The sequence below is a fragment of the Ovis canadensis genome, chromosome 1, assembly GCF_042477335.2.
Source record: "Ovis canadensis isolate MfBH-ARS-UI-01 breed Bighorn chromosome 1, ARS-UI_OviCan_v2, whole genome shotgun sequence".
Lineage (NCBI taxonomy): Eukaryota > Metazoa > Chordata > Mammalia > Artiodactyla > Bovidae > Ovis > Ovis canadensis.
Genome location: NC_091245.1, coordinates 144,242,062 through 144,257,390, shown reverse-complemented (window position 1 = coordinate 144,257,390; position 15,329 = coordinate 144,242,062). Strand labels below are relative to the sequence as shown.

General features: G+C 37.3%; 1 protein-coding gene across 20 annotated transcripts in view; it reads left to right on the top strand.

Moving 5' to 3' along the window:
• The window catches only part of USP25 (ubiquitin specific peptidase 25), a 161,664-nt gene that overhangs the window by 79,218 nt on the left and 67,117 nt on the right, over positions 1-15,329 (top strand). For all 20 annotated transcript variants that reach the window (XM_069550539.1, XM_069550435.1, XM_069550518.1 and 17 more), the window contains 4 exons: positions 256-393; positions 2,879-2,955; positions 8,799-8,872; positions 13,491-13,639. In XM_069550539.1, the coding sequence (XP_069406640.1) occupies positions 256-393; positions 2,879-2,955; positions 8,799-8,872; positions 13,491-13,639 (438 nt within the window). The remainder of the gene's footprint in view (positions 1-255; positions 394-2,878; positions 2,956-8,798; positions 8,873-13,490; positions 13,640-15,329) is intronic.

Here is a 15,329-nt window from a genome sequence, read left to right as displayed (position 1 = left end):
TAATGACATGATTTGCTGTGAATATATGGCATTTATGCTAAAATTGTGAGCTTAAGCTAGATGCTCTGCTGTTTCCATGCTTGACTCCTTTCTGTCTCCTAGTTGAAACCAACACTCTTTCTTTTTTTATAATAGGATGCTGGACTCATTCTTAAGCTATATTAGTTAAATTTCTGGTTAATTTTTACTTGAGTATCCCTTTACCAGTAAAAAAATTAATTTTACTTAAGAATTTTTCTTTCTTTTTTTCAATAGGAGCATCGGAATTTGCCTTTCATGCGTGAGCTTCGATATCTATTTGCACTTCTTGTTGGTACTAAAAGGAAATATGTTGATCCATCTAGAGCAGTTGAGATTCTTAAAGATGCTTTCAAATCAAATGACTCCCAGCAGGTAGCTTTTTTTGTGCTTACTTGTTTATTAACTATTTTTATTTTAATTTTTTCTTCCTTAAGCAGTGTTTTGAAATGATAAATGAGAATAACATTTCTATTATCAAAACAATTCTTATTTTTATAAGAATAAACTGGAGCCATTTAAAATATTATTTGGAAGATTTACTTTTAAATTAAAAAACAGTAATCTTGATAGTATATGATAAACCAAGCTGTAATTTTAATTAAAATTACTAAATGAAAGTAACAGGTAAAATGAAAAATGTTCACAAGTGTGTAGTTAAAAATCTTCACCAAGGTGTGATAACCCAGTGTCAGTTTAGTATACATGCTTTTGATATGCCTGTTTTTGCTGGCAGAAATTCCTCACTCAGAAAAAGTTTCTGAATGATATTAACTTTGTTTCTGAATGGTATTAACTTTGTCACTGTTTCTTTTAGTTCCCAAACTTTATGTAGTGCTGTTTGGTTACTTTTTATCAATTTCTATGAAGAATGTTGGAAATTTTCCTATAAAGGTAGAAAATATCTACAAACATACCAACATTTTTACATATAATTTGAGAAGTTAGAGAAATTAAAGAAGGAAAGCAGAAGAGAAGCAAAGAAAGTAGCAGAGGATAATAGCAACAATGTTGAATACGATGACAGTGATGTAATGGGCAGAAAATAAAGAGGATACTTGAGAGTCTAAAAATTCCACTACATTTGCAGTGTAGTTGTTGTAGTACTTGCATCTGTTATCTGGATGTGCAGAGAGGGTCTTTGGCAGAGAGTTCTGAAAGATGTCTGATTTTGCCACTGCCTTCCTGTACTTTTTTAAAAATGCTTTTTTAATGGCAAAGATAAATGAACAAAAAAGGTGGTCATATCAGAATTTGCTAATGTTTGTTGTTGTTTTCAATTTTTACACCTCCCCCACCCCCGACATTTTCTTCTTGGATAACTAGGAAACCTTTTTCTTTCTTGTCAGATATAGCCTTGCAAGGTAAGTAACATAGAAAAATATGGCAGGTCGTTTTAAGGTATTATATTAGTTAGGACAGCCGTAACAAATGACCACAAACCGAGTGATTTCAAAGCAACAGAGAATGATTCTCCCATAGTTCTAGAAGCCAGAAGTTCAAAATAAAGGTGTTGGCCGAATGAGCCGTGCTCGCTCCAGTGGCCCTCAAAGCTAGTCCTTCCTTGCCTCTGCCATCTGGTGATTCCTGGTGTTCCTTGGTTTAAGGTTCCAATCTCTTTGTGTTGATATGACCTTGCCCCCTGTATGTCTGTGTGCCTGCTCCTTCCCCCTATCCCCCACCTCTTAGAAGAGTACCTATCACTGGATTTAGGGCCTGTCTTAGTCCAGAATGGTGTCATTTTAAGATCCGAATATAGTCACATTCTGAGGTTCCAAGTGGACGTATATTTTGACAGGCCTCAATGTAACCCACTACAGGTGGTATGGATGTTTATAGCTAGCTTTTTGTGTGAAGTTTGGTTGTCTTCATATGGCTTGGGAGCAGTTTATTTATGCTTCCTAGACCTTAGTTTCAACATTTTAAAAGTAAATCTCTTGTCCTAGATGCTCTTCAAAAAACTTCTAGCTGTGGAAATGTGTAACAGTAAGTTTGTTTTATACTTAGGGCTATTTTGATAAAAGCAAGTTGCTTACACTTACTTAGCTGTCTCTGGGCAGTCATAGTAAGAATTGCTTTATCTTCCCACCTAACCCCACTCTTCATACAGGTTCTATACAAACCTGTTTGTTGTACTCCAGGTCAGATTGTTGAAAGAAGTTTATGGTAGTTGATGAGTACAACTGCCACTGCTTTATTCCTGTTTATCTATGTCAGGTGAGCTAGAACCAATGGAAGGGATTGTGGAAGGTGAAGATTATGCTGGTTCTGATTGGAGACTCAGTTTGAACTTCAGAAGTGGCAGACCTTGATAATCAGGGAGCCAGTGATTGATTGGACTCAACCTATCCAAGTTAACAGATATCTTAGTAAGATTAGATATGGCTTAAAAAGTGATGTGTAACAGTTGAATTGAGAAAATGAACTGTTTAAAAGCTCATGTTCCTTCTAGGGGAGAAGCCAGTAATAAATCTTTGTATAAGGAATAACTCTTTGGTAATGTGGGACCTTCGTTTTATAAAGATTCATTAGAGAACCCTGGGGGGAGGTAATAACTCTTTTTAAAAATTTCATTCATGAGTTTGCATTTTTATATCTATCAATATATATACATATGTATTTTTCCCTCCTAAAGTGAAACTCATGTATTATGAATATAATGCTTGTTTTTCTCAAATACTGATTTTATGCTCTGGTTAAGTTATAAATATTTCTTGCATTTGATGTGAAACATTTCATATGATACCTTTGTGAGGAGTCAGTTAATTATACATTAGAAAAGACTAGCTGTAAGTTTTATGTTGCAGTGTTTTCATTAGTAGGCTCAAATATCAATAAGCCATTTTTTTTCCCCCCACAGCAAGACGTGAGTGAGTTTACACACAAATTGTTAGATTGGTTAGAAGATGCCTTCCAAATGAAAGCTGAAGAAGAGACGTAAGTTGCTGTGAAGTTTAGTTTATGGGGTTTAGGAGGTTGATAAATAACACTGTTTTTGTGTTTGTTTTTCTGTTATATATTCAGTATCAACAGAGAAATAGGAATCTGAGATAAGTGTGTGGAAGCCCGAATGTTACCTATAATATTTATAAGCTTTTTGGAATTTGTGGCCACAAATGCTGAGGTTTATAACAAAAGCGAAGCTTCAAGCCTTTAGCTTTCAGTCCAGCTCCAGTGTTCCTGGCTCTTAGTTCAGTCCAGACTCAAGTTACTGTTGCTAAAGACTGCAGCAGAAACTTTGGATGATGTCATAAATGGAGGAAATCTTCATGCTTTTAATTCTGCCAGGATGTCTATCATTAAGGGCCACTTGGTTTTTTATTAGACAACTGCTTGTAAACTTACGTTGGAAGAAATCTCTCCAGATTATGGCACTAAATCTACAATATCTGAGGGGAAAATTCTGTTGTGGGAAACTTAGACTGTATCATTGAAAGCTGCTTCCTTTTTGAATGTTAAGAAGTTTATGATGCTGACAGTTGTAATCTGGTGCTCTTCTTTTCTTTTTACAACAATTCTTAAGTTGCAGTTTTCTTACAAACCTCAGTTTACTGGCCTTCAGTGCTGCACTGAATATAAGCTGTCTTTCTAATAACATATTTTCATGCCACAATGGTTGCTACCATAGCATTTTGCTATGAGATTGGTTAGACTTGTGAAACCTGCTTTCTAGGTAGTTTCTTTCTTTATGTTAGTTTCATTTGGTAAATCTCCCCATCCTGATGCTGAACTGAATCTGCTGTGGATGCTTTCTGAAACCTGAGTTCCAGCTCCAGTAAAGATCATCATGTCTATGATAAGCTGTTTTCTCAACTTTTGAATGTTAGATCTAGGCCTTTAGTATATTTCTTTCTGCTCCTTTTTTTTTTTTTTTCTTTCCTTGGATGGGATAGTTCTTTAAGGTGCGGTTACATTCCCCCTGCCCCCATTCTTTTTGAGGAGGTCTTGGCTGAATTCTTAATAGTTTAACCTGCCTCTTAACCTGTATGGCACCAGTTCTATTTGAATGCCAAGTGTCTTCTCCCTCTTGTTGCTTGAGTTTGTTTTCTGCCCTATCCCTCTATGCTGTCTTAATAGGTCTGTCATAATGAGAGTTAGTGAAATATGAGTTAGGAGTATGCCCAAGTAGTCTATTATTCACACAGGCATTGCCCACCTTCACCTCTTTTGTGTTGCAGAATTCCACCAGGGTTCTGTCCTGTCAGACCAACAGACAGCCTGTGTGTGAACTTTATCTGCAGTTGTCCATCCTGGCTCCTCTTTAGTAAAATTCATGTTCCTTGTACTTTTCCTTAGAGTTCCAACCCCCAAAATTTATTGAGCATGTTTCCCCAGAGTGTGAATGCTGTCTGTATCCCCATCTATGGAAGCTGAGTCTCTTTGGAGTTCTCTCTGTAATTCTTTGAGTACTTTACCATGAAGTCCCTCTTTCCTCTTCTGAAATCTGTCCAGACTTGCTGTAATCACCTCCTGTGGTAGCCTCTGTTCAACAAAGCTCCCTGATGGCTGTCTCTCTCTAGACTGCCACTTGGCTGTTTCTTGAATCCTGTTTACTTCTGAAAGGATCATTCTTTTCTGGTTTTGGAGATCTTTCCTTATTTTACTCACTTTACTTCTAAAAATTTCTTTTGGGTTCGAGTGTCAACTTTTCTGGTCTAGTAACTAACAAGTTACCAGAGATCAAATTGCCAACATCTGCTGGATCATCAAAAAAGCAAGAGAGTTCCAGAAAAACATCTATTTCTGCTTTATTGACTATGCTAAAGCCTTTGACTGTGTGGATCACAATAAACTGCAGAAAATTCTGAAAGAGATGGGAATTCTGAGGAGGCAGGTCAGACCACCTGACCTGCCTCCTCAGAAATCTGTATGCAGGTCAGGAAGCAACAGTTAGAACTGGACATGGAACAACAGACTGGTTCCAAATAGGAAAAGGAGTATGTCAAGGCTATATATTGTCACCCTGCTTATTTAACTTATATGCAGAGTACATCATGAGAAATGCCAGGCTGGATGAAGCACAAGCTGGAATCAAGATTACCGGGAGAAATATCAATAACCTCAGATATGCAGATGACACCAACCTTATTACAGAAAGTGAAGAGGAACTAAAAAGCCTCTTGATGAAAGTGAAAGAGGAGAGTGAAAAGGTAGGCTTAAAGCTGAACATTCAGAAGACTAAGATCATGGCGTCTGGTCCCATCACTTCATGGCAAATAGATGGAGAAACAGTGTCGACTTTATTTTTTGGGCTCCAAAATCACTGCAGGTGGTGACTGCAGCCATAAATAAAAAGATGCTTACTCCTTGGAAGGAAAGTTAGGACCAACCTAGACAGCATATCAAAAAGCAGAGTCATTACTTTGCCAGCAAAGGTCCATCTAGTCAAGGCTATGGTTTTTCCAGTATTCATGTATGGATGTGAGAGTTGGACTCTAAAGAAAGCTGAGCAATAAAGAATCGATGCTTTTGAACTATGGTTTGGAGAAGACTCTTCAGAGTCCCTTGGACTGCAAGGAGATCCAACCAGTCCATTCTAAAGGAAATCAGTCCTGAATGTTCATTGGAACGACTGACTGATGCTGAAGCTAACTCCAATACTTTGGCCACCTGATGTGAAGAGCTGACTCATGTGGAAAGACCCTGGTGTTGGGAAAGATTGAAAGCAGGAGGAGAAGGGGAGGACAGAGGATGAGATGGTTAGATGGCATCACCGACTCAATGGACATGAGTTTGAGTAACTTCGGGAGTCCTGGCGTGCTGAAGTCCATGGGGTCTGAAAGAGTCGGACACAACTGAGCGACTAAACTGAACTGAACTAACAAGTTTTTTCTCTCCTTTTTCTAAAACTGTTTTAAAAGAATCTAGAACTTTCCTACTTCACCTGAAATCACAAGCCTTACTTGAAATACTTCTCATTTGTTTCTCAGTAGTTTTGTTTTTGCTTTACTGTTCATGGAGGTAAGAATGCCATTCTAACATGTATACTATCATGTGAATTGAATCGCCAGTCTATGTCTGACGCAGGATGCAGCATGCTTGGGGCTGGTGCATGGGGATGACCCAGAAAGATGTTATGGGGAGGGAGGTGGGAGGGGGGTTCATGTTTGGGAATGCATGTAAGAATTAAAGATTTTAAAATTTAAAAAAAAAAAAATAAAGTTTAAAAGATTGGGAAGCACTGAGTACTGTATCAGTTGCTCTAAATCTTTGAACTCTTTCTGTACCAACGTAATTTCTGAGGCTGAGGTGTCCCTGATACAAGCTTTCTTTGATGATTTCTTTTGGCCTTTGATATTTGTGATATCTGCATCAGTCTATCTTTTCTTCGTGCAAGTGCTGGATATATCATTTCTATTATAGAAGTCTCAGGTGTTTTAAATTGCTCTTCACTTGTGTTCCTTGCACTTTTGTTGATAACAACAGTCTGGGTCCCTGAAATTCAAAGCTTAAATGCACAGTAAAGAATAAGACCTCTGAGAGTTTGCGAAGAAGAACAGGGTAAAGAATTTCTGGAAAATTTGTCCTCCTGACTCCTTAGGGAAGGTCAGTGCATACCGCAGGTCAGTGGCGAGAAGACCAAAATTTAGATACAAAGAATTGATAAGATACTTGAAAAGAGAATTCAGAATTAGTACAGCTGCGCTTACAGTTTCTTATGTCAGAGACATCAACCTGGTATGTCATTGCTCTTTCTGTGTAGTATGTGTGTGAAAATAAGGAGAGAAACCAGGAATGTTGTTTTCCTGTTGGGTTAGCCAAAAAGTTCTGTAAGATGTCATGGAAAAACTCGAACGAACTTTTTGACCAACCCAGTACACGGGAGTATGATGCATGAAAATGGAGGTACTAATCTTTATGTCTAAAGATTCATGGACTTTTACATCAGGAGTGACAGTCTTTGTGTTCTTCCTCTTCCCCATATCAGATGACAGAGGCTTCATCTCATCCCAGCCTTCTGGGATCACCATATCAGTGAAAAGTATATTGACTCTCAAAGTTACAGACCAGAAATGACACACATTGCCTCCACTCATGTTTTGTTGTGCAAAGAAAAAAAAACAAAAACAGAAAATAACAAGTATTGAAATGTGAAAAAAATTGAAACTTTTTTGCCCTGTTGATGGAAATGTAAAATGGTGCAGCTGCTGTGGAAAACATTATGGTTGTTAAAAAAAATTAATAGTAGAAGTATCATTTGATAGAGGGAATCCTTTCACATGTATACATACATCAAATCATTATGTTGTATCCTTCAAATATCTTACAGTTTGTCAGTTGAATTTATAAAGACGGAACAGCAAAAATTAACCACATGATGATCCAGCAATTCCACTGCTGAATTTAAATCCAAAAGCATTTATGTCAGGGTCTCAAAGAGATGCTGCACACTCATGTTCATAGCAGCATTCTTCACAATAGACAGATGTTGAAAGTCACTGATTATGTCCATGGATGAATGGAAATACAGATGTGGTATACGTATACAATGGAATGTCCTTAGCAAGTAAGGAAACTCTGATGCATGCTACAACATGGATGAATCTTGAAAACATGATGCTGAGTGAAATAAACTAGTCACAAAAAGACAGCCACTGTGTTTCACTTACACGATGGATGTGTTTAGAGTTGTCACTTTCAAAGAAACAGAAAGTTAGAATGGCGGTTACCAGGGCCTGATGGGAGGGAGGAATGTGGAATTGTTTAATCGATTTCTCAAGCTGAAATTAGTTCTAGAGGTTGGTTCCACAACAGTTGTGAATGTACTTAACACTGCGGAACTGTACACTTAAAGATGGTTAAGAGGGTAAATTTTATACTGTGTATTTTATCACAATTCAGATTTTTTTTTTTTCAAATTTAAATAGAAAGTAGATCGGAAAGTGCTTCTTACTATATATCTGAAAGTAGAGGGCTGGAAATCTTTTTGTACAGCACTAATAACCACCATACTACTTCAGAATTGTTGGGAGCCTTAAGTGAAGTATTTCCCTCCAGTTGTTTTATGGTTTAAATGCAGGTGCATGTAACACATCAAGAGACAAATAGTATCTTTCTCTCTTTTTAAAAGGTAAATCAGTTTTATTAATTTAAGCAAAAATTTATGAAGAAAAAGTCTCTGTACAGTTGTGGATAAAACATAACTTTTATATACTGAGGCCAAGATAAACTTTGTGTTTTTAGATCACAGGATACAAAACATTAAAGAAAAAGTTAAAAATTTCTACTTGCTTCAAGCCCCTCCCCCCCAAAAAAAACCCAAGAAAACAAATTTATATGTTAAAGAATTTGGAAAATTCACAGATGCCTAATTTTACCAGCAACATGAAACTTTACAAAAGATTGGCATACCTCTTTAGCTACTTGGTTCAAAACTGATATTTTGTTATTTCACTGGTGTGTCCAAGAGGGGTTTTTCCTCCTTTCCAGCAAGTCCAAATAAGCATGTATTGTATGACTAAAAGTCCATACTCTAAATGATAATGGAATGATCAGGTACTTTGTGAATACAAACTGGGTTCATATCTTCTTACAGTGACATCCCACACAGTTTTTAACCCTTACAACCGCTTTGTGGGTTTAATATCCTCAGTTGACACGTGAAGAAACAGAAAAAATTTAAATATCTTGGCTCAACACTAAGTAGCAGAGCCAAACACACAATAAGTGCATAAATGTTATTGTCTTGGCATCTATTATTGTTCTTTTAATGTTTTCTCTATTATAGTTCTAAAAATTAAAAATTGTAGTCACATTTATAGTTTTAATGTGATTTTTAGGGATGAAGACAAGCCAAAGAACCCCATGGTAGAGCTGTTCTATGGAAGATTCCTAGCTGTGGGAGTGCTTGAAGGTACAGTTGCATATTTACTTCTTTATTACGACTGAGATATTATTAATTGTTTGGTCCTTTGTCACAATAGTCGCTGTATTTGTGGAATGGTTTTTGACTTCCTCTGTCTAGTGGTTTCTGTTAACATTGCTAATGCTAATCACTTATATAGAAAGCAAAGAACTGAGTGCATAAAGGAAAGTGCAGAGTATGTTATCACATGCTGATTGATAGTCGGTTAACTTTCCTTGGGAACGGTTCTGTGATACTGTGAATTGTTAAGGTGGCAGTTGGTGCCTCTTTAAAAAATAATATTAGAGTTTAATACTGGGCTTGGTATGATGGTCACTGTTTTTGAGGGTTTCATGTCTATGCAAGTTAAAACCTGTACTTAGCAATTCAGCATAGTCAGGGTTTTGCAGGGTTCCCATTTAGGGGTTGATTATAAAATTCTTTAGAATATAGTTTTCAAGGAAGAATTGTACTCTTATCTTAAAAAAAAATCAGTTAAAAGTGATAATATTCCTGTTAGTCAAAATCCAGGCCTAAAGAGTTACTCTGGTTTTCCTAACAAGGGCAGGAAACTGACTCATAAAATATACATCAAGTAATAAAATCACTTAAGTTTCAAAGCATACATGTTTGAAAAACTATCTTTCCCAAATGGTCCTATGGATCAACTTTTGAAAGTTCACCCAAATTATCCAAAGTATAAAATTTGGGGATTTGATTTTTCTTGAAGATCTTAAGTGATGGATTGCCATGAAGTTTTGTTTGAATATGATTTTATAGTTTGAGATTTGGAGAAAGGCAGAGACTAACTCGGGATTTAGATGCGCTAAAGGTTGTACTGAGCTGTCAGTACATTTTGTTTGCCTCAAATGCTGAATATTCATTATATAAATAGTGGGATATTTTATATAGTGAATTGTATTCCTATTTAGGATGTCCATACTGTCATACTAGTTTTTATTTGAAGTAGAACACTACCTGTAGAAGTTGAGGAGCTCTAATCAGGTTGTGACTGTGCACTGTTGATAATATACTCCTCATGAGCACTTCTACCTTTATTACCTGGATTCTTAGAAGGGATTATTAAAATTTCTCCATCAGTGGTGAAGTTGTTGTACTTGGTTTTGGTATGTTGTTTCAATGTTGCTGTGCTGTATAAATGTGATTTCAGTACATTGCCAGGTGAACTATGTATTTGCTTTGTTAACAATATATTTTAGAGCACTTTCTTGTCATTTTTACATATATCTTCCTAATGCATTTTTTAGACTAGTGACTCTGAGGTAGGGTAATTTTCAGTTTGTTTACTAAAGTCTTCTGTTGCATAAGTTCATTCAGCTCCACCAGAGCTTCTAGGCCGTTGATCTCTCCATTCTGTTCTCAGCCTTTGCCTTTCCTTCCTTGTCCATTATGATCCTCCTTATAGATTGCTGAAACTCTTTTCCCCCTTTCCCTTCTGGCATGCCCTCTCTGACTAGTCTCTGGCCCTCCTGGAATTATTTTCTTCTCTCTGCATGTACTGAGAACCTAACTGTTGTTAGGAGGAAATCACTCAAATGGGCTTATTGTAGTGGATCATGAGGTTGCAGTGACTCTAAGCTTCACTAGTCCCAATCCCGTAACCCTCCCTGGCACTCATTCTGTCTGTCTTCATCCCTGTCTTCTTTCCCATTTTCTGCAATAAAAATTTCCAGTTTTTCTATGTTTAATATAATTTCTTTGTCTCTTCATTTTCTGAAAAATTCCTTACCTCGGATTTCATAGATTGACGTTGAAGTTTACGAAACCTAACCGTGGATCCTGGCTAAGGCCACGGATCTAATTTTGTGCTTATAATTTTTTTTTTGTTATCATAGTTCTTAAAAGTGACTTCCTCAGATTAGGAGCTTTAGGCTTCCCAACCTGGGTCCATTCCTACTACCACCTCATTCTTTTCTTTGTCACTCCAGGTAATAAAGGAATTATTTTGTCGATTAATCAATGGCTAGTGTGCTAATAAGAATCTCATCTTTTCATGCTTTCTCTCAGGTCTTTTTCTGTCCTTTATTTTGCTTTTATTTCTGTATCTTTCGCTTCTTCCTTTCACTGTGTCATTCACATCAATATTTAGACATGAACTGGTATTTCATATCTTTAAAATTAAAAAAAAATAAAATCCCTTCACATGTTCTTTTTCAGTTAATCTTATTCAGAAATAACCTCCTTTATTTAAAGATAGGATCTTGTTTTTATCTGCTATCTCTCCAATATTTGACCTATCCCATTTTTATTTCTGGCTCCAGACCTCTTCTAAAAGGGGGCTTTTGAAGGTTATTGATTTCCTAAATGTGTTAGTCCATTGGATAGTCCATTGGATCCCTCTCAATTCTCACTGAATTCTTACCAACTATTAGTGCTGTTGACTCCAATCCTTCTCCTCCTCCTCCTCTTCCTTTTATCTGCTTTTTCATTGAAAATACTTCTCTGGCTTCTAGTCCACCATATTATCTTGGCTTTCTCATGCCTCCATTGATAACTTTTTAGGAATTATATTTGTAGTTTTTTTTCTATATCTAAATGTAAGACAGCCTTGGGACTCAGCTTAGATCCTCTTCCTCTTCTTGTTTGCTAATTCCTTGGGAAATCTCATTTACTCCCTTGATTTCCTGCTATGAATAAGCTACTACTTATTCAGTTTATAGCTTCACATCAGTCTTAGTTACTGACTTATTTATGTCTTGCTCTTCACAACATAAAAATATCATGGGCCATTCTAAACCAATGATTTTCCCTGCTGCCTTAACACAAAAGTAAAAAAAAAAAAAAATCCTCTACTCTTCTTCACTGGTGCCCTTTTCAGTGGATAAAAATCAGTTACTCATGCTCGAAATCTGAACATTATTCTCGATACTTTCCTTTCTTGTCTGTTCCTCATCCTGCCTGTGAACCAATCAAGTCCTATTGGTGCTTCCTTTTGTATATATTAATAAATGTGTGTATGTGTTACTTCATCTGTTTTTATACACTTATATTATTAACTCCTGTTTATTCTACTTTTATTTATAGATGTATTCTATATAGTCACATACCAGCTTTATCACTTTAACAGAAACCATAAGGATTTTTCAGAGATGTAAATCTGAGCCTCTTATTCCTATATTTAATTATTCAGCAGTTTTCCATTATATTCAGAATATACTAGGAAAAAATTCTTAACAAGGGCTAGTAGACTTGGTTTAAGAATTTTGATTTGATTCTCCCACCTAACTCTTCATTGTCATGTCCATGTTGCTCCCCTAAGCCATACTTCCTTTCCCTTAATTCTTTAAACATGCCAAGTTCTCTGCAGCCTGAAAGTTTCTGGCTGTTCTGTTCTTGGCCAGGGATACTCTGGCTTTCCAGTTCTGGCTTGGCTACCTCCTATTCACCTTTGCAGTCTCAGCATAAATGTCATTTTCCTGTGGAAGTCTTCCTTGCTTTACCCTCCTGCCCTAAAGACTAGATTTGCTCCCCTTCCAAATCTTCTCACAGCACTCTATCTCACCACACCTTTTCTGACAGCTGTAATAATATTTGTTCATAGCTGTATGTGCAATTAATGTGCATATTGCATTTTTCCAACAGGCTAAAAGTTTCCTTAGCTCAGAGACTCTATAACTTTTGTATGCTGCTATGCATATTCTCAATGTTAGTATAGTATCTTGCCCTTAAAAGGTACTTTTTTAAAGAATAAACATACACACACACACACGAATATAATTACATATACACATATGAGTGTGTGATTAATATCTGTAGCATAGCTGTATGTGAATATACTTACATGCATGTAGAAGCCAGTAGGAAAACAGTAGTAACTATAGCTGTCTGAAATGTTGGTTAGTTGCTCAGTCATGTCTGACATTTTGGGGCCCATGGACTGCAGCATGCCAAGCTTCCCTATCATCATCTCCCGGAGTTAGCTCAGACTCATGTCTATTGAGTCGGTTTTGCCATCCAACCATCTCATCCTCTATTGTCCCCTTCTCCTCCTGCCTTCAGCCTTTTCCAGCATCAGGGTCTTTTCCAGTGAGTTGGCTCTTCACATCAAGTGGCCAAAATATTGGAGCTTCAGCTTCAGCATCAGTCCTTCCAATGGATATTCAAGGTTGATTTCCTTTAGGATTGACTAGTTTGATATCCTTGCAGTCCAAGGGACTCTCAGGAGACTCTTCCAGCACCACAGTTCGAAGGCATTAATTCTTTGGGGCTCAGCATTCTTTATGGTCCAACTCTCACATCCGTACATGACTGCTGGAAAAAAGATAGCTTTGACTATACAGACCTTTGTAGGCAGAGTAATATCTCTGCTTTTTAATATGCTGTCTAGGTTTGCCATTGCTTCTCTTCCAAGGAGCAAGTGTCTTTTTAAATTTCATGGCTGCAGTCACCATCTGCAGAGATTTGGGAGCCCAGGAAAATAAAGTCTGTCAATGTTTCCATTGTTTGCCCATCCATTTGCCTGAAATGTAAACATTTGTTTCCCCATCTATTTGTCTGAAACATAAACAGGTATAGTTTTTAGGTTGAAGAGATAATATATACATTTACTTACTTTTTGGAAGCTAAAAGGCCATATTGAGGAATATGAATTTCTCCTCTCTTATAGGTAAAAAATTTGAAAATACTGAAATGTTTGGTCAGTACCCACTTCAGGTCAATGGATTCAAAGATCTACATGAATGCCTAGAAGCTGCTATGATTGAAGGAGAAATTGAGTCTTTACATTCAGAAAATTCAGGAAAATCCGGTCAAGAGGTGAGTTTAGCATCTTCATTCTCCTTCCCTATAAGTCTCTTATACAGTGTTGTGAAGTAAGGCTCTAACTGTATAGCTACCTAATAATTGAGAGAATAATCAGAAAATGTTTTTGAATTTAATTATGGTAAGTTAGACATTTTGGGGAAAACTGCAGAGTCAGTACAGTCTATAATTTACGTTAAGTTTTCGTTTAAAGTGTTTTCTCAAAATTTTATGTTAAAATCCTCATTTAGGACATTGTTCAGTCTTTTAAGACTTTTTCAGTCCAGGTACCAGCCATTACAGCATGCTAGTGCTGGTAGTAAGGAAGAAAAACACTGATGTTACAGTGGAATTCTGTATAGACATATGTTCAGTTCAGTCGCTCAGTCATGTCCGACTCTTTTTGACCCCATGAATCGCAGCACACCAGGCCTCCTTGTCCATCGCCATCTCCCGGAGTTCACTCAAACTCACGTCCATCAAGTCAACGATGCCATCCAGCCATGTCATCCTCTGTCGTCCCCTTCTCCTCCTGCCCCCAATCCCTCCCAGCATCAGAGTCTTTTCCAATGAGTCAACTCTTTGCATGAGGTGGCCAAAGTATTAGAGTTTCAGCCTCAGCATCAGCCCTTCCAATGAACACCCAGGACTGTTCTCCTTTAGGATGGACTGGTTGGATCTCCTTGCATTCCAAAGGACTCTCAAAAGTCTTCTCCAACACCACAGTTCAAAAGCATCAATTCTTCGGCGCTAGGCTTTCTTCACAGTCCATGTTACTTACATCAAATATGTTGGAATATGTCAGGCCCAAGGAGGCAACACCACGTGGGCTCCTTTTCTTATAAAATTACTGTGTAATTGCCTGAAAGGCAGATGGAAGAACTTGCTTCCTCAAGAAAGAGAATTAAAATAGATATTACAAACCTATTTATCTGTCTCCACTGCCTCTGTCTTGTAACCTATGTTCATCTCTCGATTCATCTCTCTAGCTCCATCTGTATATCCTTTCATCCATGTATTCATCCAGAATATTAGAAAGGAAAGGACGGATCATGTGCTCCAAAATCAGTCATCATTAAGCAGTTGCTGCTAGCTGTCTAGATATAAGCTCTGCAGGGGTTCACCACTCTGTCCCTTGGATAGTATGGTCTCTGTCTTATAGCCCTGTTACCAGCAGATAGAAGTACGTAACACGTGTTGACTGAGTGAAACGTCTCAGTAATATTAAAAAAGTTTCCAAGGTTTTTATCTTTGAATAGGCACTTAATAATCATTAAGTGATTGCATCTGTTTATCTAAAGAGGGCCTAGGTTCTTATATCTTTGAGAATCAATTGTTTTTATTTGAATTATGTGCTTTGGCTCCTCTGCCCTTAGAATTTCCCGGGCAAAAATACTGGAGTGGGTTGCCATGCCCACCTCCAGGGGATCTTCCCAACCCAGGGATGGAACCCAGGTCTCGTACATTGCAGGCAAGTTCTTTACCAGCTGAGCCGATGGTAGGTGTGCCTACCTCGTGTGTCTACGTCATAGATCACCTACTTCAGTGATTCTCAGCAGATGCCTAGATTCCACCTCAAAGTTATCAAATTGGAATCTAGGGATGAGCGCCAAAGCTCCACAGGTGACTCTGATAATAGACCTTTAATTAAGACTACTTAAATGAAGCTTATTTATCTTACTGATTGGGAAACAGATCTTTAAAC